General features: G+C 44.7%; 1 protein-coding gene across 2 annotated transcripts in view; it reads right to left on the bottom strand.

Moving 5' to 3' along the window:
* Window positions 1–12,338: 12,338 nt before the first annotated feature.
* Window positions 12,339–25,279, bottom strand: part of MPZL1 (myelin protein zero like 1) — a 43,231-nt gene continuing 30,290 nt past the window's right edge. Inside the window, exons 4-6 of one of the 2 annotated variants that reach the window (XM_075854670.1) lie at window positions 23,532–23,667; window positions 18,807–18,918; window positions 12,339–15,708 (exon numbers count right to left, since the gene is read on the bottom strand). In XM_075854670.1, the coding sequence (XP_075710785.1) occupies window positions 15,607–15,708; window positions 18,807–18,918; window positions 23,532–23,667 (350 nt within the window). In that variant the 3' untranslated portion in view covers window positions 12,339–15,606. Of the gene's footprint in view, window positions 15,709–18,806; window positions 18,922–23,531; window positions 23,668–25,279 lie in introns of both variants that reach the window. The other variant, XM_075854669.1, reaches the window with a different exon arrangement.

Here is a 25,279-nt window from a genome sequence, read left to right as displayed (position 1 = left end):
AGTGACTGCACAGTGTAGGAGGATTAGATACAGGGCTCAGAAGACAGTATCACATGAACATAATACACACATCACATACACGAACATAAATTACCTGCTCCTGCCGCCTCCGCTGGTCTACGCTCCTATTCCTTGCGCCTGAACATATGGCCGGAAGCCGCCATCTGACTGTCCGGCAGCGTCTTCCGGTCCACATGAAAATAGCGCCGGATTTCGTCCTGCGAACGAGCTTCGTTTTGGTCTGAAGGAATCCCTGCAGAACCCCTCTTAAGGATCCCTTGGAAATCCTGTCTGTTAAAAGGATTTACAGGATTAGAAAAATAATATGTCTGCCTTCTTTCAAAAACAGCACCACACCTGTCCATGAGTTGTGTCTGGTATTGCAACTCGGCTCCATTGAAGTGAATGGGGCTGATCTGCAATACCACATACAACCTGAAGACAGTTGTGGCGCTGTTGTCAAAAGAAAGTAGCCATGTTTTTCTAATCCTCAACAATCCTTTTAATTGTTCATACCTTTTTAACGGCAAGGCGAGCAATAGCAAAAGCCTCTAAATCTCCCTCCTGGACTTTTCTTTAGCTGAACGTGTCCTGATACAGGACTAACGAGAAACTCTACTTCCTCCAATCTCTTACCAATGATAAATTCTTACAGATTTGAACCCCTTGGCTGAATTTTCCAATCTACAACACCCTTCTAATGAGATTTTTCGTCTTTATACAGGTTGAGCCTTCCCGGGTGCCCCTTCTCCATCTCTTCCCCCTCCCCCTTTTTTTTTTTTTTCTACATTTCTACTAGTTTTTTTTGTTGTTTTTTTAGGACAATGTAACCTCATTCCCTCTATTGCACCAACATCGGCTCTTTCCTCTCTCCTGTAGTCAGAAGTAAATAGGACTGATGTCAGATACCAGTCATGGCCCATGCACAAGTGTGGCGCTGTTTCTTTAATAAAAAAAAAAACTTAAACCTTTATTTATTTTAATCCTGGACGGCCCGTTAACTAGAGGACTTATTGTGCCCAGTATGTGCCCTTTAAGGGTCTGTTCAGGCAGCTAGGGCATATAATCCATAGAATCAGACCGCTGCTATGGGACTCTTGAGTAGAGGGGCCCAGCCGTAGTTGCTCCCATTCCCTGGTGGGAAGAACCTGTGCAGGACTCCCCTCTCCATAGGAACTGCATTATCGGGTCATGGAATGGGCGTTAAAAAGGTAACAAACCATGAGGCCTCGTGCACCCGCTGTGGTTTTCATCCGTCTGCACACGGACCAATTAAGTTATATGACCCCACGCACGCGACCGTGATGTTTACGTATTGGTGTTGGGGCCGCGACCAACAAAAACTCAGGATGTGTCATTTTATTGACCATATTTGCGTATCATGTGACCTACTCAGGGCGTTCCACCATCCTTTTTTTTTTTTTTTGCGCGGGTCTGTGAATACTGATGCTACACAGACAAATGGACCGCAAATACAGACAACGGATCCATGGATTTGCAGACCGTTAAATCACTACAGTCGTGTGCGTTAGGCCTAAGCCGTTTTGTCCTGGATGGCAAATCCCGGCACCATGACTGGAGGCTTAATTTGATCTTTACTATAACGCCCCCTCTCTTCTATGTGCGCCACTGCTTTGGAGTGCACTTGCGCCCTCTAGTTCAGAATTGGCACCTGTAAGGACTATTGTCAAGGGACTATCCTGGTGACAGATTGGCTTATTTACCGCAGGCGTAGCATTTGTATATTTTTTTTTATCACGCCATCTCTTCAGGAGTTTATGATGAGAATAGACGGCACTGGGTGATTCTCGGCCTAGAGCAGCTGATTATGCCAGTTATGCCCTCGCGTGTAAGGATAGAATAATCAACCACAGATAACGTCTCCCATCCATGTACGGATCCCATGGTGCGAGACAGGCTGTTCTGTTTGGAGACTTTTGCTGCCTTGGGTGGGTGACTATTACACTATTGTTATTATATTATATTGGGCACTGTGTTCCTTTGCAGATATATGTTCTTTATATCGCAGTACCAGTTGTTGCTATCAGAAGTGTCATTGATTTAGGGGTAAATTCTTTGATGGTAAAAATTTGGGGAACTACTATTATACTGCTTCATACAGGCCCGGCACATGCATTTCTCATAGATGAACACTAGGAGGCGCTATTGTAAAGGAATTGTAGTGTAAGACCACGTTTACAGCTGTTTGTATTCATCGCAGCCAAAACACTTCCTGACCCCATCACACTAAGCAATTACTGGGCGGTTAAAGCTTCTTGAAAGGAATAATCCACTTCAACGCATACTTATCCTGTACTGATCCTGAGTTACATCCTGTATTATACTCCAGAGCTGCACTCACTATTCTGCTGGTGGAGTCACTGTGTACATACATTATATTACTTATCCTGTACTGATCCTGAGTTACATCCTGTATTATACTCCAGAGCTGCACTCACTATTCTGCTGGTGGAGTCACTGTGTATATACATTATATTACTTATCCTGTACTGATCCTGAGTTACATCCTGTATTATACTCCAGAGCTGCACTCACTATTCTGCTGGTGGAGTCACTGTGTACATACATTACATTACTTATCCTGTACTGATCCTGAGTTACATCCTGTATTATACTCCAGAGCTGTACTCACTATTCTGCTGGTGGTGTCACGGTGTACATACATGACATTACTTATCCTGTACTGATCCTGAGTTATATCCTGTATTATACTCCAGAGCTGCACTCAGTATTCTGCTGGTGGAGTCACTGTGTACATACATTATATTACTTATCCTGTACTGATCCCGAGTTACATCCTGTATTATACTCCAGAGCTGCACTCACTATTCTGCTGGTGGAGTTACTGTGTACATACATTACATTACTTATCCTGTACTGATCCTGAGTTACATCCTGTATTATACCCCAGAGCTGCACTCACTATTCTGCTGGTGGAGTCACTGTGTACATACATTACATTACTTATCCTGTACTGATCCTGAGTTACATCCTGTATTATACTCCAGAGCTGCACCCACTATTCTGCTGGTGGAGTCATTGTGTACATACATTACATTACTTATCCTGTACTGATCCTGAGTTATATCCTGTATTATACTCCAGAGCTGCACTCACTATTCTGCTGGTGGAGTCACTGTGTACATACATTACTTGAAAAACATGTAAAGCTATAATCAAATGACTATTCCTGATCATCACAAAAGATCAGTTATGGGAAAAAAAAAAAACCTTAGCAGTCTCCAACCTGTCCCTCTCCAGTCATTAAGAGAACATTTCCCCCAGCATGCACTGACAGCTATAGGTAGGAGTTGTCGTTTTTAAAGCAACTGAAGACCACAGCATCAAAAGGAGTTGTACAGGCTTAGAAAAATGTGGGACAATAGGACTATTCTGCAAAATCAGGGGCATGTGTCTCCATGGTAACAGACTACAAACAACCACTTTTGTAGTCATGGGTAACTCCACTCTGCCCACCACCTCTTCTTGAGAATACAGATAATAAATAAGGTAAAAAAGGAGCAGCACATGTAGTCTGTAACCATGTAGACACATACACGCAAAATGGTTGATTTTTAAATAAGACTATTTGCAAAGATACTTTATATATATATATATATAGCAGAGGCGTAGCTAGGTTCTCCAGCACCCGGGGCAAAGATTCAGTTTGGCGGCCCCCCCCCCCCCCACCTCTTTCCCGACTTCTCCCTCCCCTCGCCGTGTTTGTTTTCTCTACCAATCAATGACGTGTCATTTCTTTTCATGTAACTCGAGCATAAAAACATTTGGACATTTTACAAGCAATATAGTTCTCTACACAACACCAGAATCAAGCTCAGTACATATATACAGCACCAGAGACAAGCTCATTACAAATATACAGCACCAGAACAAAGCTCAGTACACAAATACAGTACCAGAACAAAGCTCATTACATATATTCAGGACCAGAACCAAGCTTATTACATATATACAGCACCAGAACCAAGCTCAGTACATATATACAGCACCAGAACAAAGCTCAGTACACAAATACAGTACCAGAACAAAGCTCAGTACATAAATACAACACCAGCACAAATACAGCTCAGTTTAGTGCAACCCCTTCCGTATAGGTTTGTACGGCGTAAAACTACAGCTCCCAGCATTGCCCGAACAATGGTAAGGATATGCTGGGAGTTGCTGTTTCACAAAAATAAATCCTATCAATCATACCACCATCTCGCTGCAGATCATACAGTGACTACAGTGCTGATTAGAGGCAGAATGAACATTTACATTAGGTGACTCACCGTTGACGTTTCAGATTCTAGTTCTTTTTCTCCATCCGGTCCAGACCTCTATGATGACTTCTCCCGGTCACAGCCCATTTCTGCAGTTTGCGGCTCAGATGTCTTCAGCTTCTCACTTTTCCAACATTTCTGCACCTATAAATAAATATAAAGTTATCATTATACCACACACTACGCCACTAAATATAATAGCGCCATACACTGCACCTCTAATTATAATAGTACCATACACCATGCCCCACACACACTGTGCCCCCTGTAGATAGTGCCTGCCATAGAGCCCCCTGTAGATAGTGCCCCCATATATCCCACCCCTGTATATAGTGTCCCACAAATAACTCCCCCTATAGTGCTCTACAGATAGCCCACCCCTGTATATAGCCCCCTGTAGATATAGCCCAGTCCTGTATATAGTGCTCCACATACAGCCCAACCCTGTATATAGCCCCATGTAGATCTAGCCCATCCCTGCATGTAGCCCCCTGCAGATATAGCCCACCCCTGTATATAGTGCTCCACATATAGTCCACCCTGTATATAGTGTTTCACAGATAGCCCACCCCTATATATAGCCCCCCTGTACATATAGTCCACCCCTGTATATAGTGCTCCACTAGACAGTCCACCCCTGTATATAGTGCTCCACAGATAGCCCACCCCTGTATATACTATATACAGGGGTGGGCTATCTGTGGAGCACTATATACAGGGGTGGACTATATGTACAGGGGGGGCTATATAGAGGGGTGGGCTTTCTGTGGAGCACTATAGGGGGAGCTATTTGTGGGATACTATATACAGGGATGGGCTATATCTACAGGGGGACTATTTACAGGGGTGGGCTATATCTACACGGGGGCTATATCTACAGGGGAGGGCGATCTATGGAGCACTATATACAGGGGTGGGCTATATCTACAGGGGTGGGCTATATCTCCAGGGGGGCTATATACAGGGGTGGGCTATATCTCCAGGGGGGCTATATACAGGGGTGGGCTATATCTCCAGGGGGGCTATATACAGGGGTGGGCTATATCTACAGGGGGGCTATATACTATATAGCTCCCCCCTGTAGCTATAGCCCACCCCTGTATATGGTGCTCCATAGATAGCCCATCCCAGTATATAAAACCCCTGTAGATAGACGCCCCCAGTAGATAAAGCCCCCCTCCCCATGTAGATAAAGTCCCCCTTCCGTAGATAAAGCCCCCCCCCCGTAAAGTCCCCCTTGTAGATAAAGGCCCTTCCCCCCCCCCCGTGTAGATAAAGTCCTCCGTGTAGATAAAGTTCCCCCGTAGATAAAGGCCCCCTTGTAGATACAGCCACACACTTTTATTACAATTTAAAGAAACTTTAAAAAAAATAAAAAATTCGAACTCACCTTATTCCCGCTCCCACACCGTCCGGCAGCCATGGAGACCTGCTCTCTTCTGCGCAGGTCTCCTGGGGGTTGAACGCGGCGTCTATGAAAGGCGCTGATTGGCTGGGCAGGATGACTTTCCCTGTCAGTAAGTCAGCGCCTTTCATCGACGGAAGCGTCACTGGTACAAAAGGTACCAGTCGTTTCACTCGTGGAAATGGGCTGAATAGCCAGGCACGGAACGTGCCCGGTCATTCATTGCTTCTAATTGTACCTGTGTCCTATAGACACAGGTACAATTATAGTGCAGGAGGAGGTGGCGCTGGCGCCCCCCTCTAAGTTGCGCCTGATGCCCCGCCCGCCACCCCCCTAGCTACGCCCCTGTATATAGAGCAAAATTCTACCGTTTTGGGTCTACAGCTCCTATGCAGAACCATGTGTCTCAATGGTTACCACCTGCAAACCCTGTGTAGTCTGATCCTGCAGTCATGTGATACTTTTGTATTTTTGGCCGTTTTTCGGGCCGTAAACACCGGAAAAATCGGAAGGGCCGTTTGTTATGAAAAACGGCCGCGTAAAAAAACAGCTGTGAAAAAGAAGTGCAGGTCACTTCTTGGGACATTTTGGAGCCGATTTTCATAGACTCTACGGAAAACAGCTCCAAAAACGGCCATAAAAAATGTCGCCAAAAACGCCATGAAAATCGCAAGTGGCTTAAAAAACGTCTGAAAATCAGGAGCTGTTTTCCCTTGAATACAGCTCCGTATTTTCAGACGTTTTTGAGCTAGTGTGTGAACATACCCTAACAATGTAGCTGATTTTCTCATGAAAAGTTGTTCCAAATGCAGAATTTGTATTATTCAGGGAGGACGGTGTGGGAGCGATTATCATTTACATGCTATAAGCAACAGGCCAGATCAATAGAGCACAGCACCGGGGGGAGGGGGGGGGGGGCTAAAATAATAGAGCACAGCACGGGTGGGGGCCAGATGAGAAAGTTCCAGGGGTGGGAGTATAGCAAGTGCAGAGCTAGCAGCTGCACCCAAGCCCCGGTGCTCAAAGGCGATGGATGATTGATGATGAAGATGGATGATTGATGATGGATGATGATGGATGATTGATGATGAAGATGGATGATGATTGATGATGAAGATGGATGATTGATGATGACGATGATGGATGATGCTGATGGATGATGATTTTACAAAGGATGAGGACTTATTCAAAACCTATACCCCCTATGTGAAAAAGTAATTGCCCCCTAAACCTAATAACTGGTTGTTCCCCCTCGGCAGTAACAACTCCAATCCAACATTTGCGATGAGTTTTTAACATCGTTGTGGAGGGATTTTGGCCTCTTCTTTACCGAGTTGTTTCAGTTCAGCTACATTGGAAGGTTTTCGAGTGCGTCTCAGGTCTCGTCACAGCCGCTTAATGGATTCCAGTCAGGACTGTGACTCGGCCGCTCCATAACCTTCGTTTTGTCTCTTTGGCGCCATTCAGAGGAGGATCTGCTTGTGTTCTTCTAAACATTGTCCCGCTACATAAACCAACTGCGCTTTAGATCACGATATGACGGGCAGACATCGTCCCTCAGGATTATCTGCAGAATTCATATTCCATCAGTTATGACAAGTCGTCCAGGTCCTGCAGAAGTAAAGAAGCCCCAGATCATCCCACTACAACCCCCATCATGTTTGACTGCTGGTATGATGTCGTTATGGGGGAATGCGGTGATCGCTTTAGCCGGATGTAACGAGGCCCGTGTCTTCTATAACGTCCACTCATCAGTCCACAGAATATTCTAAAAGTTCTGTTTTTTGCCAAATGTGAGGCGAGTATTTGGACAGCAGTGGCGGGCACATTGCAACTCTCCCATAGAATCTGTCAGGTCTTGCTTCAGCTTCATTCACATCTGCGTCCAGACTCCGTTCATGGGTTCCGTCAGGGGAACCCATGAACGGAATCCAAACTGAAACCATAGGTTTCAGTTTGCATCACCATTGATTTCAATGGTGACGGATCCGGTACAAATGGTTTCCGTTTGTCACCGTTGTGTAAGGCTTCTGTCGTTTTGACGGACCTGTGGTTTCCGTTTGTTTCAGTTTAGATTCCGTTCATGGGTTCCCGTGACGAAAAGCTCCGATGGAACCCAGGAACGGAGCCCCGACGCAGATGTGAACGCAGCCGTATTGTGGAAAGAGACGCCGGCAGTTCTTTAAATGTTCTTCTGGGTTCTTTTGTGACCTCCTGGATGAGTCCGCAGCATTTACACTTCAACTAGCCAACGCACCATTTCATGCATTTTTTTTTTTACTGCGGAATATATTAGTTTTTTTTTTATTTACGCAGTACGTTGGCGTTTGCGGCAGAATTGTTGTTCCACATCGATTTCTATATGGAAAAAAACCGCAGATCAGTTCACTTTCCGTGGCAATAATAAATACGCTGCAGACTGAATTTCTCCGCAGCGTGTGGATGACATTAGTTAACCCCTTAGTGACCACTAATACGCCTTTTAACGTGATTCACTAATGGGCTTTAGGCTAGGCTGACGCCTTTTCACGTCAGCCTAATCTAAGTCCTGCACGGGTCTCCCGTGCAGGCAGGAGCCGGGGCTCTGCTGTCTGATGACAGCTGAGCTCCTGCTCCAACGCCCGCGATCGAAGTTTACTTCGATCGCGGCCGTTTAACCTGTTAAATGCCGCCGTCAATAGCGACCGCGGCATTTAACTTTAGTGCGCTCCCTCTGTCACCCATCAGCGGCCCGCGAATGAAATCGCGGGTCTCCGATGGGGTGTCATGGCAGCCGGGGGCTTGATAAAAGCCCCCAGGTCTGCCCTGGACATATGCCTGTTAGGACGCGCCGGAGGCACGTCCTAACAGATTGCCTGTCAGATTTACACTGACAGGCAATAATGCTCTGGTATACGAAGTATACCAGAGCATTATAGCAGCGATCGGAAGATCGCACAGTAAAGTCCCCGAGTGGGACTAATAAAATCAGTCATCAAAGTGAAATAAAGATTATTAATAAAAAGTACAGTAAAAAAATAAATAAATCCATTTTTTTCCATAAAAAGTGGTTTTATTTAGTAAAAGTGTAAAAAAAAAAAAAAAAAAAGTACACATATGTGGTATCGCCGCGACCGTAATGACTCCATTAATAAAGTTAATATGTAATTTAAACCGCAAAGTGAACACCGTAAAAAAAAAACGCAAAAAACCATGGCGAAATTGCAATTTTTTTCCATTGCCCCCCAAAAAAGTCATAATAAAAATGAATCAATAAGTCCCATGCACCCCAAAATGGTACCATTCAAAACTACGTCTCGTCCCGCAGAAAACAAGCCCAAAAAATCACTGCATTGATGGAAAAATAAAAAAATTACGGCTCTTGGAAAGCGACGAGGCAAAAACAAATAATTTTAGTTCAAAAGTGTTTTTATTGTGCAAAAGTCGTAAAACATAAAAAACCTCTACATATGTGGTATCGGCGTAATCGTACCGACCCATAGAATAAAGGTAACATGTTATTTACGTCGCACAGTGAACGGCGTCAATTTAAAAACGCATAGAACAATGGCGGAATTTCAGTTTTTTTTTATAATCCACCCCAAAAAGGTTAATAAAAGTTAATATAAAAATTTTATGTACCCAAAAATGGTGCCATTAAAAAGCACAACTAATCCCGCAAAAAACAAGTCCTCATACAGCTATGTAAACGAAAATATAAAAACTTTATAGCTCTTTGAATGCGACTATAGAAAAACGAATAAATTTAGCTTGGTCATTGGGGTCTAAAATGGGCTGGTCACTAAGGGGTTAAATCATAAGGGCAGATTCACACAAATGAGCGCAAACGGATGTGAAAAACGGCCATTTTTTTACGTCCGAGGTGCATCCGCGCAGGAGTTGTTTTCATTGATCCTTCAGACTTAGAGGCTTTGTCACCAGATTTTGCAGCCCCTATCTGCTATTGCAGCAGATCGGCGCTGCAATGTAGATTACAGTAACGGTTTTATTTTTAAAAAACGAGCATTTTTGGCCAAGTTATGACCATTTTTGTATTTATGCAAATGAGGCTTGCAAAAGTCCAAGTGGGCGTGTTTAAAGTAAAAGTCCAACTGGGTGTGTATTATGTGCGTACATCGGGGCGTGTTTACTACTTTTACTAGCTGGGCGTTGTGAATGGGAGTGTATGATGCTGACGAATCAGTATCATCCACTTCTCTTCAGAACGCCCAGCTTCTGGCAGTGCAGATCTGCGACGTCACTCACTTACTGCCACAGGTCCTGCATCGTGACGGCCACATCGGCACCAGAGGCTACAGTTGATTCTGCAGCAGCATCGGCGTTTGCAGGTAAGTAGCTACATCGACTTACCTGCAAACGCTGATGCTGCTGCAGAATCAACTGTAGCCTCTGGTGCCGACACGATGCAGGACCTGTGAGTGACGTCGCAGATCTGCACTGCCAGAAGCTGGGCGTTCTGAAGAGAAGTGGATGATACGTCTCGTCAGAACGCCCAGCTAGTAAAAGTAGTAAACACGCCCCGATGTACGCACATAATACACGCCCACTTGGACTTTTAAACACACCCACTTGGACTTTTGCAATCCTCATTTGCATAAATACAAAAATGGTCATAACTTGGCCAAAAATGCTCGTTTAAAAAAAAATAAAAACGTTACTCTTATCTACATTGCAGCGCCGATCTGCTGCAATAGCAGATAGGGGTTGCAAAATCTGGTGACAGAGCCTCTAAGTCTATGAAGGGATCCGTTAAAACGGAAGAAAATAGTTAAAACAACGGGCGTGTGAACAGCCCCATCGAAATACATGCGCCCTGTGACGGCCATCACAGACAACGTTCGTGTGAATAAGCCCTAATACAACAGCAGCAAAGTGGGTGAGATTAAACAAGTCGCATCCACGCGCCGCGTAAATACTGAGCGGGAAAAAACGCTCAAAAATATTTATTCGGCAGCATGACAATCGGATTTTGGGAATTGCTGCTTATTTGTTGCGCATTTTCCCTGTTGAATTTAATGGGGAGGTAAAACCCGCAACAAAAAGCAGTTTTTGCGTTTTCCGCAGTGGAATCAAACGCAACTCAGAAGAAAAAAAAAATAAGCTTATACTTACCCAGAATTCTGTGTTTCTTCATCCGGGCCGGCCTCCTGGGATGAGGCTGCACAGGCTGCAGCGGTGTACTGGGATAAAACGTCATCGCAGGCGGCCAGTCTGACAGCAGGCGTGTTAAATACGGTTTTCCGCAGCGGACATTCCGGGCGGAGAACTCCACAACAGTTTGGTGCCGTTTTCCGCCTGGAATTCCCAGCGGATACACAGTGTCACTTTACCCAGCGTATCCGCCCCGTGTGACCTCGGCCTATAAGTGATGTTTAGACGCAGCGGGTCCGGCAGTGGTCATGTCTGGATGTGGCTAGAGACATTCAACCCAATTGTTACTTCTTGATGATCTGAAACATTGAAGTGTGACAAATATAGAAGAAATCGGAAAGGGGGTAAATACCTTTTCACAGCGATATATATATATTATTTTTTTGTTACATTATTACAATTTTGCCCATAATAAATCTTTCATCTGTTACATTTCTGGGCAGCGTTGTTGTGAAATCATCGGTGGGTGGGGGGCTGCGGTCCTGTACAGTGTGAGAGCTTCCAGGCCGGGGGGATATGGAGGAGTCCTAGCTCACATGAGATAAGATGATTACATAACGGATCTCTGACATTCTTCACATTCTTCTTGTTACGCCACCTGGCGAGATTTATAGCGGTCCGATGCCACGTCTTATTCCAGAAGGGGGGGGGGGGGGATGATTTTTACAAGATATTATACAGCGGTCCTGAATTCCACATTATCCTGCCAGATCCCCCCACCCTTTCTAAAAAAAAAGTCACAGACAATAACCTAATTATATATATATATATATAATCTCCACAGCAGCACTGGGTCCTGGCCGAAATCGTCCTCTCCTTGATTGCTCAAAGTGCAAATAAATAATGTCTCCAGCCCCCCATCTGGTCACCAATGAGAAGTGTAACTAAATATATACATTATTTTTTTTTACAAGCTTTACCTTTAAAGAGATTTTGGACAATCCCTACTTTTTAGAAGGGTCCCTTGACAATAAGCAGACCACAGTTCCCCTCTGCTGGGACCTCCAGCGATCAGCTGTAATCCGTGCAGAACTCTGGCAGAAAGTGTTTCCTTTCCCTGCAGCGCCGCCACAGGAGAATCGAAGTATTACAAGTGTCCATTCATATCAATGTGATGTCTGTGTAATACAGGACGGGTCCTCTAGAGAGCGACGCTCTTTATATCCACCCTCCACCCCAGACAAGAGATGAGGATCATGAACAGAGGACCCCCCCCCCACACTCTAGCAACTCAGAATTCCCTGGTAGGGCGTACAGAATTGGGCTAAGGGACACAATTGTTACTGTATCAAAAAAGTAAAAGTTTGTCAAGACTTAATATACTTAATGGATATCTGTACTACACTGGCCGTGAGACCCCCAACATGATGCCCTTGTCAAAAATAGGGGATCTGTAAAGCGGTAAATGTAAACCGTCCCCCATGTGGATTACCCCGATATAAAACGTTGTACAAGATAAATTTACAGTTACAATGAAATCAATTTTTCAAAATAAGTTTATTCCAGTATAATTAACTGTAAAAATTACAGAAAATATATATGTTGACAATTGCATTGATATGAAATCTACACGTCATTATGGACCGGGGGAGGGGGGGGGGGGTCCCTCATTAAGAATAGAAGGAACAGGTTTGGGAAACCACCTCCGGTCCTAGCAACGTCCCGCAGACAACATCTGAACGCAATCCAAGACATGAAAAATAAAAAAATTCCAGTTTACGATTCAGTAAAGAAAAATATATGAAAAAGAAAAAAAAAAAACACAAAAAACACCAAAAAAAAACAAAAACAGGAAAATGTTTGACAAGGGCCAATATTCGCCAGGAATGTTCTTAAGTATTAATGGAGTGTCTGTTCCCTTTTCTTTCGCTGCTTGACAGACAACAGCTGAACTGCAGGGAGAATTTTTCCTAAACAACATTTCTAAGAATGTATAAAATTGCCAGGGATTTCAGCTCTGAAGCCTAGAGAATTTTGAATGCAGCTCTGGAGTATAACACAGGTTGTAACTTTATGCAGATTGTGTTGATGTAAACTGGTGTTTAAAAAGTGGACATCTGGATTATCGTGCCACACGAGGCGCTCTAGAGCCAGACATCGACGTAGTGATTAACGGTCCTGCAACTTTATGGCCTATAATTATATACTGTAGCAAAATATAACCAAACACAAAGAATTAGGGGGGAGGGGAGGTGTTTGCACTTTTTGTACATGGGCAGCTTATTTTCTTAAAGAGATACACCACTATTGCTGCTTCCAAGTAAACCGCCATGTCGGCACTGGATACATCCATACTGCCGCTACATTCTATAGGTGGGTACGGCTGTATTACACATATCCATTTGTGACCCCCAGCCGCAAGTGACAGAGGAAAACCCCTTTGTAATGCACCTATAAGAAACAAAAATCCCAATCCCTCATAAGGCGGCAGTAGAAACATTCTATTCATCGCCCGTCCTCTACGCACTGGGTCAGTCTAAACCAACCGGCCACCTCTTCTATGCGGGGACAACAGGTCTTCAACGCCGGGTCTATATTCCTTTTGGGGTTTAAAGCGAATATTCTCATCACGCACCCCCTCCCCCAATACTTCCGGCCTCTTAAAAACACTTTTTAGAACCGTTTTCCTTTTCCATTTTGTTTCTTCTATTAAATATATTATAAAAATATGGCGAAAAACACGCTGAGGCATGCAGCACCGGTCCCAGGGTGAAGTTAAATAAAATTATTTACAAAGATTTCCTTTTTTTACATTATTTTAGAGTGTTTCATAGGTTAATAGAGACAGAGGGTTAATAAAAGCACAGGGCCATTTACATATTGTCATAATCTTGAGTTATACTCCAATCACACCCAAAGCTGCATTCAGGATTCTACCGTTTTGCAGTTACAGGCTATATGATCTCACCAGCACCCCCCGTTTGTTCATCATCTGTACAGCTCATTGGTCTGTTGTGATGCATTGTGGGTAATACTCCACTAGGAATTGTAAAGGGCATGTCTGTCAGCAGAATTGGATGTGACTAGAGTAAAAGACAATATGTACACTGGTCAGATATATATTTTTCTGTAGTTTCTAACCAAGCCCTGATTAACAGCTGTATACGCTGCGTCATCGCTGACATCATCCGAGATAGGAAACAAGTTTGGTCCTTCTAGTGTTGGGGATGAGGCTTAGCAGGTGTCGGGTTATTAGTGTCATGTCCATTCTTGAAAAAATAAATTATGACATTTGTGCTGACATCTAGTGGTCAAAAGCAGCAACACAGCAGACGGGGTACAAAATAATAATCTTGCTTTACAGCCTACAGTGAAACTGAACAATATTCTTCATTACTGGTAAGCAAAAGATTAGTACCACGGTGTATGGGAATGTAGAGAGCAGCCAAAAGGACAACTGAGAAAGGCTGGTGATGTCAGAGTGAGGGGGCGGAGTCATGTATGGAGGATTAGTGACATCACTGCCCATCTAGTTCTTTTTTTCTTTAATTCTGTGTAGAGCATGGTGGGCAGTTCCATTAATTAAAGCTTGCCTCCAAGAAATAAAGTATAATACAAAATAAATTAATATAAAACAAGAACTGGAGAAAAATATATATATGGAAATAAACTTTGGCCACTGTGACCCTTGAAACACAACAGAAAGGAGTCTTTACCAAAGGGCTGAAAAAGCAGATGTTATCTGGAGTGCTTCATTCAAGAGATTAACTGCACGGATCATTCATGTCAGGGTTTAGATCACAGCTCATCCAACTGATCCTTACACAGATGTAGCAGGGTTGAAATTGTAAGTCACCTCTTGTCTACAGCGTGTCCCTATACAGTCTGACCTAGTTAAATCAGTGCTAATAGTGTCCGACTGCGTAGGGACACACTGTATTGGCAAGAGAAATGTTAAAGGTCCAGTTCTCCATTCATAAATTTCCAGGAGGAACAACAGAGGAACGGCACAATTCAGAGTTCTAAGATAACCACAGTGTGCTGACATGCCTCATGAGACTGGCACTATTGGGAGGCGCCTATGTGCACATATAATGCAACTACTTAACCAGCGATCTTATGTAGGACCACAGCCCAGACATATCAAACACTCTCAGCTCTGCTACATCTGTAAGTGCAATACATGGCACATTAATAGTGTTAATCTTGCAAACAACCTCTGCTATAAGACACGTGGCCCTCTGAGACACTTGGGCAGCACCAGCAGAGTATAGATCAGGCCTTACTGCAGAAGCGCGGGGCAGTATACAAGCATCAGATCATCGGAGAGGAATGTATATAGTAATGCAGGTGCAGGACACCCTTCAGCTCTTATATTATACAAGGATATGTATGGTTCGGTTGCCATGAAAGTTCATGCTCTATGGCACATTATTGGCAGGGTGAAGCGACGGAAGGGGTGGGGGGGGGGGGATGGGCTATAATCCTTAGACATGTGCGTAAACCCAACAAAACACAATAAAAATGTTGTGATACAAATAACTCACTGCTGCAGGGTCCACAAGTGACGTAGGTGAAGGCACCTAGAACTGTACATTCGAGGGTCCCGTGAACCTTGCTCCACCATAAACCCTGCTGTACGTTACATACACGATACACATCTCAATAGTCACATGCATTGGTCCTGGGTGGCGCACACGGAGTGTGAGCGACAATCGCTTTGTGTCGCGTAAAGTCCCATGGAGAGGAGGAAAAAAAAAAAAAGTTGCTTATCGAATATACATCTATATATCCAAGGCAGGAAAGTCAGCAGTCTTTCCGGATATGAGCGTAGACCACGGTTTCGGATTTGTTGATCTGGCAGCCGGCCGGCCCCGAATGATCCAGCTGAGCGTAGATTACTGGTCCCTAAGGAAATAGAAGAAGACGGGGTTATTTCAGTAATCTGATGCTGCACACCCTTCATCGGATTGGACGCTACATACACGTTATTGCCCGCTGTAACTGGGGGACTCTTATCCTGGAAAGAGGAACCCTGGTAAACCACTAAACCATCAGATGAATGGAAAGGAAATATCCCGTCAAAAATAACCAGAGTATTAATATGTGCTCCTTAAAAGATTTAGGCCTCGTTCACACAGTTTTTTGCAGGAGGAAAATTCTGCCTCAAAATTCCGTTTGGAATTTTGAGGCAGATTTTCCTCTGCCTGCACGCCGTTTGCCGCGATTTTCACAGCGTTTTTCTCTCACGCCCATTGAGTGCCACGGGCGAAATACGCTTTCTCTGCCTCCCATTGACGTAAACGCCCGAAGATAGGGCATGGCTCGCGGTAAGAAAAAAAAAAAAAGCATCCGCCTCCCATTGGAATCAATGGGAGGCATTTTTGGCCGTTTTTTGGCGCTGTTTCCGCATAAAAAAAAACCAAAAAACTGAGTGTGAATAGGGCCTCAGGTTTCCTTTATTCCGCTACAGTATAGTTGATACAACATAGCAACTCACGGCTGACAAATATTTTCCCACGCCAGTAGACCGATGCCAGACTCCACCTTTTTAGGATTTTTCCCTACGCACTGGTCAGTCATGTGACATCTTAGCCCCACCCATAGTGTGAAGGATTTTGAAAATGCTTGCTGGAAGTGATGCATCATGGGACACAGAAAATAAAGAATTTATACGTTTACAATTTTCAGGCGTGATGGTCACCGGCCTCCTACATGGAAATAGTCAATGAAGCAGTAGGTAATAGTTGGCATAGACCTTAAAAGGAAAGCTCCAGCTATGACATTCTCGGGATAAACCATAAATGTCTAATAGAGGGGCCCCAGCTCTGTCTCCTATGCGAGAATGTGGGCCCCCCCCCCGACCCCAGTGTTTCCCGGATCTTACAAAAACCCGGAATTCATCCCCGGAGTACCTCATATCGAGGAACAGACAATAGACTTCAATTCTCTAATACCAAGGTCGATTAATCTGGTAGACGGGGCCCAAATATTGGCGCCGTATTCCGTTTCCGTACAGCTCTTAGGTTGGTGTAGAGCTGTAATGTGGTCGTGTGCATGAAACTTAATGCAGCAAGACCCTCCGCCCTTAACCCGGTCTGCAGTGGGAGACCAGGCACGTAAATCCACACCCCCCCCTTTTTTAGGCACACCCCATCTGCCAGTCACTGGGATAAATAGACGGGATCAGGAGGAACAGAGACACGTCCTCTGCCAGATTTTGCTTCAGGATCTTGGGGAAAGGATGTTAAATATTGCAGTGAAGCTTTTTCTTCATTTTTACGTCCCTTTAAACCGCTCAGTGACCTCAGTATAGAAGGCGACATGTTCAGCACGAGCCCCTACACACATGGGATTAATGTCTTCCACATGCGGGGCTCATGTCGGCCTCTACACGGCCCGAGGACACGTGGGTCTTACTGAACTGGAAACAGATTCATGTTCCCGTATCTTTGGATCACACCAACGTCATGGGCTGCTGGATTGGTAACTGGGCAGGTTCCGCGTCTGTGGCAATGACGCGGGTGATGAACAGCTCTGGGGGTGTCGGAGATGAAATGACTGTTGCGGAGAAGGGTACTCTACGCCTTTATGAAGTAAACAGCACAAGTCCCAGGAAACAATGCATACATTTAACCCAAAAGTGACCAGAGAACTGCTGTAAACTGGAGGGCTTTACTGGGTTATTTGCTTAGAAAACATATACATCCTATTAGTGAATTCTGAGATAATAGAGGGGGGGGGGGTCCCATGTTCAGGATCCTCATCTCTTTGGTTATATTGAGCGTCTCCCTCGCTCTGGAGGACCGGTCCTGTCCTACACAAACAATATTCACATGAATGGACACGGTGTAATGACCCATTTCCACTGTGGTGGCGCTGCAGGGAAATTGATCACTTACAGACTTTCCCCCACAGACTACAGCTGATCGCTGGGGGTCTCAGCAGGGGGAGCCTTTATGATGATTAGCTTATTGTCAAGGAACCCTTCTAAAAAGCAGAGATTATCCAAAGTGGAGGACCCCTTTAAATGGGAGGGATAGCCATTTTCTTTTAGATTAGGGCTCCAGAGTGACACTTGGTCACCCTTGAGTCATGGTAAAATTGTGAAATTACCAAGACTCGCACGCAATCTCAAGTTTATAAATCTTTTGATTCTTAATTTTGTCCGCAATCTGTAAAGTTTTAATTTCCCCGTGGTGCCCTAGCCTTAATGTCAATGTCTACCCTTGATTGAGCACACCTAAGAATAGGTACAATATACAGTGCAGATTAATTTCTTAATATATCTTTATAGCGGTCCGAACTCTGGCTATAAAGGGGGTTTGGATCTGTGTATCACCGTTAAATAATAAAAGTTTGGCTACCCGCAGCCGCCACTAGAGGGAACCTAGGAGCTTCCTGTATACTGTTTTTCATAAACGAGTTCAATGTATAACAGTATGCAAAAAGCTGCCCCTAGTGGTGACTGCAGGTAGCAAATATTAACCATATAACTCTGTGGCTATATAGGGAATTTGGAGCCATGTATCAGAAAAACAGAGCTCTAACCGCTAGAGAGATATATTAGGAAATTAATCCACGCAGCATTTCGTACCCGAAAAACAACAGCATGCTGTTAAAAGGTGGAGATTCACTTTAAGGCATATGGGAGGTAATAAAGGACCATCCACCTCCTCATCTATTACTCTACCGGCCCCCATGCATTGCACAAATGATCATTTCACCTTGTAATGCTTCACTACCGACCAGTTAAAGAACAGTTTCCCCCATTGACAACAGACGGATTGCCTTGGGGGTCCAATAGCGACACCCGGCTTACATCAGTTGTACTCTGGTGGACTTCCTCACGCAAAAGGGGGTTGTCCACTGTGGACAATCCCTTTAAAACATCAATAGCAAGATATCCCCAAAGCTGAAGCAATATAGTTAAAGCTGCAGACAGACGTATAAGTGAGTTTCCTTTATGAGAGAACACTGAAGGACATAGGACACTGAGCATTTACCTGCACGGTTCCAGAGGGGACGCCCATTACCAAAGCCTCAATATCAGAGGGAGACCTGTGCGGCGGCTGCTTAACAGGAGACATCAAACTTTCTGTCTGGCCACCGTCGCCGCTGCTAGCAAGTGAAGGAGCAGTAAAACGTATACAATTCAACAGGTGCGAATGGAGCCGGACAATAAAAAGGATGGCAGAATGTAAGGAACGAGGACGGAAAGAGAGGAGGGGGAAAAAAATAAATAAAACAAATAGGGAGGGAATTTAGGAAAGAAGGGAAGGAAAAAAAAACACAAATGTAAAACAAATGATGAAACAACGAGGAATGTATAATGAACAAACACAAATCACAAAAACTGGCGTCTAACAGGACTGGGGGGTAAACATAACACGGGGAAGAATTTCAGCACCGGATGTGGAGGACAACGTAAGCACTACATAGCACAGACCAGCGGCATAGACCAGGACTAAAGCACAGGGACGCCTGGGTCCCTGGTAAAGCTCATGAAGAATGATAAAACAAACAGTGACTGAAGCAAAAACCCCACCTCTAGGCCCCGTGCACACCACAGTAGAATTCGGCCGCAATTACGGACCCATTAATTTTTATTGACCACGGGCCGAAACCGCGGCCGGCTGTGCCCGCAATCAGAGGTAGCGATTACGGGCACGCCCGTGTGCATGAGGGCTTAAAAGGGAAGGTGTCACAATTTTTTTTTTTATATGTTTTTGCTTTTATTAGGTCATTAAAATAAATTTGATTTGTGTTTTTAAAATGATAAATCTAAGTTCTTGAGTTTCTTTGCTTTGTAACTCTTGTACTGATCTGGATATCATCTGGTCTTCTACTCCAGTCACAACCAAAGATACAAATACAAATTCTTGTTTCCAGCCTGCAGTGCATTGTGGGAGATTAGACGACAAATACATAGTGACAGGTGCAAGGATAACCAGCAGAAGGATGTAAGCAGCTCTGGATGTGACTGGAGCGTACAAAAGATAAGGAAATAAAGCAAAGCGTCGTCATTGTATGTAGATGTGGCCTGTGAAATGTCAGAAGTGAAGGGTCGCTACAAAATATATACATAGGACGTCTGGTGCGGGAAAGACGACTATATGCCCGGTAGATTCACCATCCTTTAGCGCTGGCTTCCGTGCTTCACACAAACCTTCTCCCTTTACATTGCCGCAATAACGTCAGGCTCTGTGTACATCACGTTTTTGGCCTACGATGAACGTATACACCGAGGAAAGCTCCCGATGTGTATGTTAAACGTAGGCTGTGTCGGATGTACTGACCCTGTTCATGACGTACATTAAACAGATACCATTATAGTCTCTGCGTGACAGATCCCACTGCTAGAAATCCGTTTAACGCCTATAGACTATAATTGTATCTGTTTAACGTACATGTCATGAAAAAGCTATTCATAAGCCGATGTATATGTTAAACGTATACCTGCTACGTCAACCATAGACTCATGTATATATATGATGGAGGTCAAAAAGGCACTCTTTTGACCACCATTGGGCTAATGGAGCCCTATAGACACCTTTAACGTACACTCTAAAACATAGGGCCAAAACGTAGCGTGCACCGAGCCTTACATCGCTCATTCCCCTCGGCAACCCTTGTATTAGTTCCTGGAGAACGGACTATTACATATCATAACACGTTAAAGTGGTTGTACCAGAATTAGAGAAACAGGACTTGTTTCTTCTAGAAAAAGCGCCGCAATACACCACACAACCTGTGGACAGATGTGGCGCTGTTTTATGGTAGAAAGCAGATATGGAAAACCCTTTAAGACACATACATTCTTTATTTTGGCCATCGCTCATCATGGACTTCAATGTGGATCGCCATACACAAGTGTTGGACAATTATCGGGGCCCCAGCGTCTGTCCCCCACCGAATATACGTGCCATATATCCTGAGGATTAATTGTACTTTATCTGTATGGTGTGTGATTTTATGAATTCTACTAGGGGGTGGCAGGATTTTTCTTGAGAAAATTTCTTTGCAACCGCTGCCTAACCTTTGCATTACATAGACATGGACTTCAGCCAGAAGCCGAGAACAACTTCCCTCAGTTTCCAGCACCAGGTTTATTTCAGGTGTTTACCCGGTAGGGAGAAGACGCGTTCAGATAAAAGCGCAGCACGCCAGAGACAGGAAGCGGTTAACGGTTAAGCAAACACAGAATATATATATATATGAAGTACCAGCCTCCAGAGTTGTTACCATGAGAAAAATGCAGCGGATGAGTCACATACACCAGTAATAAGGCCTTAATCCATCGTCTGCATCGTATATGGGGTCTGCAAGGGAGAGCAAGAGACTGGCGTTGTGTGGAGATGAAGGAGATGGAAGAGGAGAGTCCTGAGCTCATGCACAATCCAGCGTAACTGAAGATCAGATTTGTTTAGTGGTTTATATAGAGAAAGGGAAGAAGAGACCCCGGAATCATTGAGCCATGCAAGTCACCGAGAGAAATACATGCAATTTCCACCACATTTCACTGCAGATCTTTAGCTTCCACCTAAATCTATCAACCCGGTAGCAGTGAAGAAATCCCCCCTATAGCTGGTGACCGATCGGCATTGTGGCCAGTGAATCCGAATCATAATAGCCCGGAGCAATGTGACCTGCGAGGGTTTCCGAACACTGTACAACCTGCACTACGCTGTAATCCTAAGCGGATGTCCCTATACACCCGTCACATCCGGGCTCACACTATTAGCAGCGCGGTTGGGTGACTACTCTCCTCTTTGCGGAATGTAGGCAAGACCAAAAAAAAAAAAAAATTCCCTCTATCGCCACCTATAGGTGACAACTCCGTCCAACCCTAGCAAGTGTCTCATTCAGACAAACCTTTTTGCAGTTGAAGCTGGCCCAGATTCAGAAACCCCCATCGATCTGCTGCCAGCCAGACATTATGGGCTCTGCAGGGGAAACGTAGGGGTCTGTTCACACGGCCTATTTTCGGGCCGTAAACGCCCGAAAAATCGGAAGCAGAACGCCTCCAAACATCTGCCCATTGATTTCAATGGGAAAACGGCGTTCTGTTCCGACGGAGCATTTTTCGCTGCGTTTTTTTACACGTAAAGCAGGGGATTTCTTCTATGATGTTTAGATGCCCTAACGGGGCATATGGAAAAAGCTGGTCTTAGCGAGACAACCCCTTTAGGGCCAGTACCCAAGTGATGTTTTGTCTTTTTTCGGGGTCAGAGAACGTGTCTCCAGAACTTAAATGTGTTTTCCCACCTAAGAAAGTAATGGCATGTCTCTAGAATAGGCCATCACTTTCTAATTAGTGGGGGTTTAATCGGTGGGATCAGACGTGGAGGACCGTGGCTCCTTCTGAAGTTTTTTCCCCAGGAAATTGCCATTCCCGGCCAGTTTCTGGGCAGGTACCACAACTCATTCACATCACCTGGACGGGAGTGGAGCTGTGCAGAGAAAACGCCCCATTGACGGTATGTTCACAAGTAGCGTTAACGCTGGATTTCCCGCAATGGATTTCATTGTGAGAAATCCACAGCGTATTAAAGTAGCAGCAGTGTGGTTGAGATTTAAGGAATTCTCATGCACGCACCGCATACAAAAAAAAAAAAATCTGCCGCAAAAAAGCTTTCATAAAATTGACCTGCGGTGCGTTTTTTCTCCCCAGTATGTCAATTTATGCTTTGTAATTGCAGCTTTTCTGTTGCGGGTCCTCTTAATTTAATGGGAGGTAAAACTCACAACAAAATAGCAAAATGTTGCAATTCAAGTGGCGGAAAAGAAAGATTCCGCCGCAAAATTAGTCTCCAAAAACAAAAAAACTTTTTGGGGTCAAAATAAATAAAAAAGGTTTATGCTTAGCACCCGGCGTTGTCGTCGCGACGCTTTCTTCTGGCCTTCGTCCAGGCCAGTCTCCCATGCGACTGCTGCGGGCAATCAATGCTGTAGCGGTCATATGGACTGCAGCGTCATCCCAGGAAACCAGACAACAGAGGGACGAGTCGTCTTGACAGAACAGGTTCATTTTAATTTTATTTTTTTTTAACCAGTTTTCCGTAGTGGATATTCTGCCCAAAAAACGAGCTGCAGATTTACGTGCTACACAAATTTTTCGAACTTTTTTTTTTTTACTGGCTGCCCCCCCTTCACTGCTTTTACGTCAGTTAAAAAAAAAACACACACAAACCATTAAATAGGCACATCTGACAGCACAAAAGAAACATGCAAACCCACTTAAATATCCTGTAGCAAAGCCGTGCCGGGAGAACGACTCATCTTTACCCCTAAAGGAGGCATTCAAAACAGTGTTCACATCCCGGCCACATCACATGTCATCATAGGAAGGGAAAACCTTGTATAATGTAGAAGAAGCGAATTGTGACTTCACAAAATCAATAAATAAAAAGGTCATCTCCATAAAGATTTATCACCTATTCACAGGATAGATGACAAATGTCATATTGGTGGAGGTCCAGCTGCAAGGATCCCCACCAATCACGAGCCTCCCCTCGTCCCCTATATGAAAGGAGCGGCGGCCGAGGACGCGCAGTACTGTCTTATTCACTGTCTATGGGGCTGCCGGAGATAAAAGTACAGCGCTCGGCGGTCCCATAGACCGTGAATGGATCGGTACGGTGCATGCTCGGCGACCGCTTCATTCGTATAGGGGAATCTGGGACCCTACTATATACTATAAAAGTAGCAAGTCATAGATAGGAACTTACCCGGTGTAATTCTTTTTAGACCTTTTCTTTTTGGTGATCACCACTGCAAATACAATGATGGCGATCAGAAGGATGCCCCCAATAGCTGCGCAAATTATACCAACCAAGAACGGTACGTTGGACAATGGGAGATTATCTGGAAGACAAGAGCCAAATCCTTGAAGAAATTGTTGCCCATGATTAACAGGTGGTAACTGGCACAAAACAATACACTATGGACAATAATCAGGGCCCCATTAAGACCTGGTACCAGAGGTTTTAAAGGGCAACTAAGCTTTTTTTTTTTTTTAAAAAACCTCAAACTTGTCAGAAGTTTTGATGGGTGGGGATCCGAGCACTGAAATCCCCACCGATCGCTAAAAAGAAGTGCTGGAATGAGTGCTGCACCGCTTTGTTTCTGATCGTCTTTTCTCGGAGGTGTACGAGCTCAATTGAAAATTTACGAGTTTTACACTGCTCGCTTAGCTTGCCGAGGAAAGCGGCTGATCAAAAACGAAGCGCCACATCGCTCACCCGAGTGCTTCTAGAGATCGGTGGGGGCCTAAACTCCCCACTATTTAAAACTTCTCACATGTCATTGAGTCTTGTTAAAAAAAAGTTTAGGTTCACTTTAAAAAGTTTCCTCAGCAATTCTTCTCAACCCGATCACTATGGCTGGCTTGGTTTACATAGTAGCATCCATGCACCCAGCTATAAGAACAAGGTGCATACAACAAGTACCACATCCCCAGCAGGGGTACAGCTCACCTTGGGCCGGTGTGCAGATGTTAATTCTCCCTAAACATACATTGTATTGCAAAAACTACAACTCCTGGCATAACCTGACGGCCAAGGGGATTTGTAGTTTGGAAACAGCTGGGGAGCCACAGGTTGGAGACCACTGCTTTAGAAAATCTTTGTGACCGATCAGATTTTACCGGCCGTTTTTAGGAAACAATCCTTGTAACGGCCGGTAAAAACTGATCCTGGTCGAGGATTCCCCGCACACAGCGCTACATTGAGTGAGGAGCCTGGGGAAGCCCTTGACATTACCATCCTTACATGGACAGTGGTGTCGGGGTTTCAACTGTGGAGTCTCCGGCCAGAGCATCGCGAGATCTCTGGCCGGGGACTCCTGTCTCTGACCCCCCCTGTAAATAGCAATGCTCTGCACAATAACACATTTCAGGGATTCATTCCCCTTCCTCAGAGTCCATATTAAATCTTGAAAATGGGGAACGAAACCCTGAAGTGCCTTATTGTGCAGAGCATTGCAATAAAAAAATAAAACAAAAAAAAAAAAAAAAAAAGAACGTTATGGCAGTGTGGCCTTTAAAAATTGTTTTTCTCCAGCATCCAGTGAAGCGTCCGGGGACTCCTTCATTGCCACCCGGCTCCTGCTGACATCTTCAGGTTTCAGATAGGCGACTGCCGTGGAGTGGTCAGTCTGCACCCTGACCGGATGATCGCGGAAGAGGGGGATCCAACGTGGGAGGGCTAGAAAGATGGCCCTCAACTCCCGAAAACCTGTATCAAAGCTTCCTCCTCAAGCCACACATTGTCCTCACCAAGAAATCCTCCAGGGAAGGAGAGACAGCGAATTCCAGGGCGCAGATAAGCACCAAGAGTCACCAGGGACTTGGTCAAGACCCTGGGAGCAGTAGCAAGCCCACAGGGGAGCGAGACAAATTGGAAACGTTAAGTACCAACAGCGAATCGAAGGAAACGCTGTTGGGCTTTGTCGATTGAGATGTTGGAGGAGGGCATTG

Source organism: Rhinoderma darwinii, chromosome 2 (genome assembly GCF_050947455.1).
Source record: "Rhinoderma darwinii isolate aRhiDar2 chromosome 2, aRhiDar2.hap1, whole genome shotgun sequence".
In the NCBI taxonomy this organism is placed as follows: Eukaryota; Metazoa; Chordata; class Amphibia; order Anura; family Rhinodermatidae; genus Rhinoderma; species Rhinoderma darwinii.
This window is presented reverse-complemented; position numbering and strand designations above follow the sequence as displayed.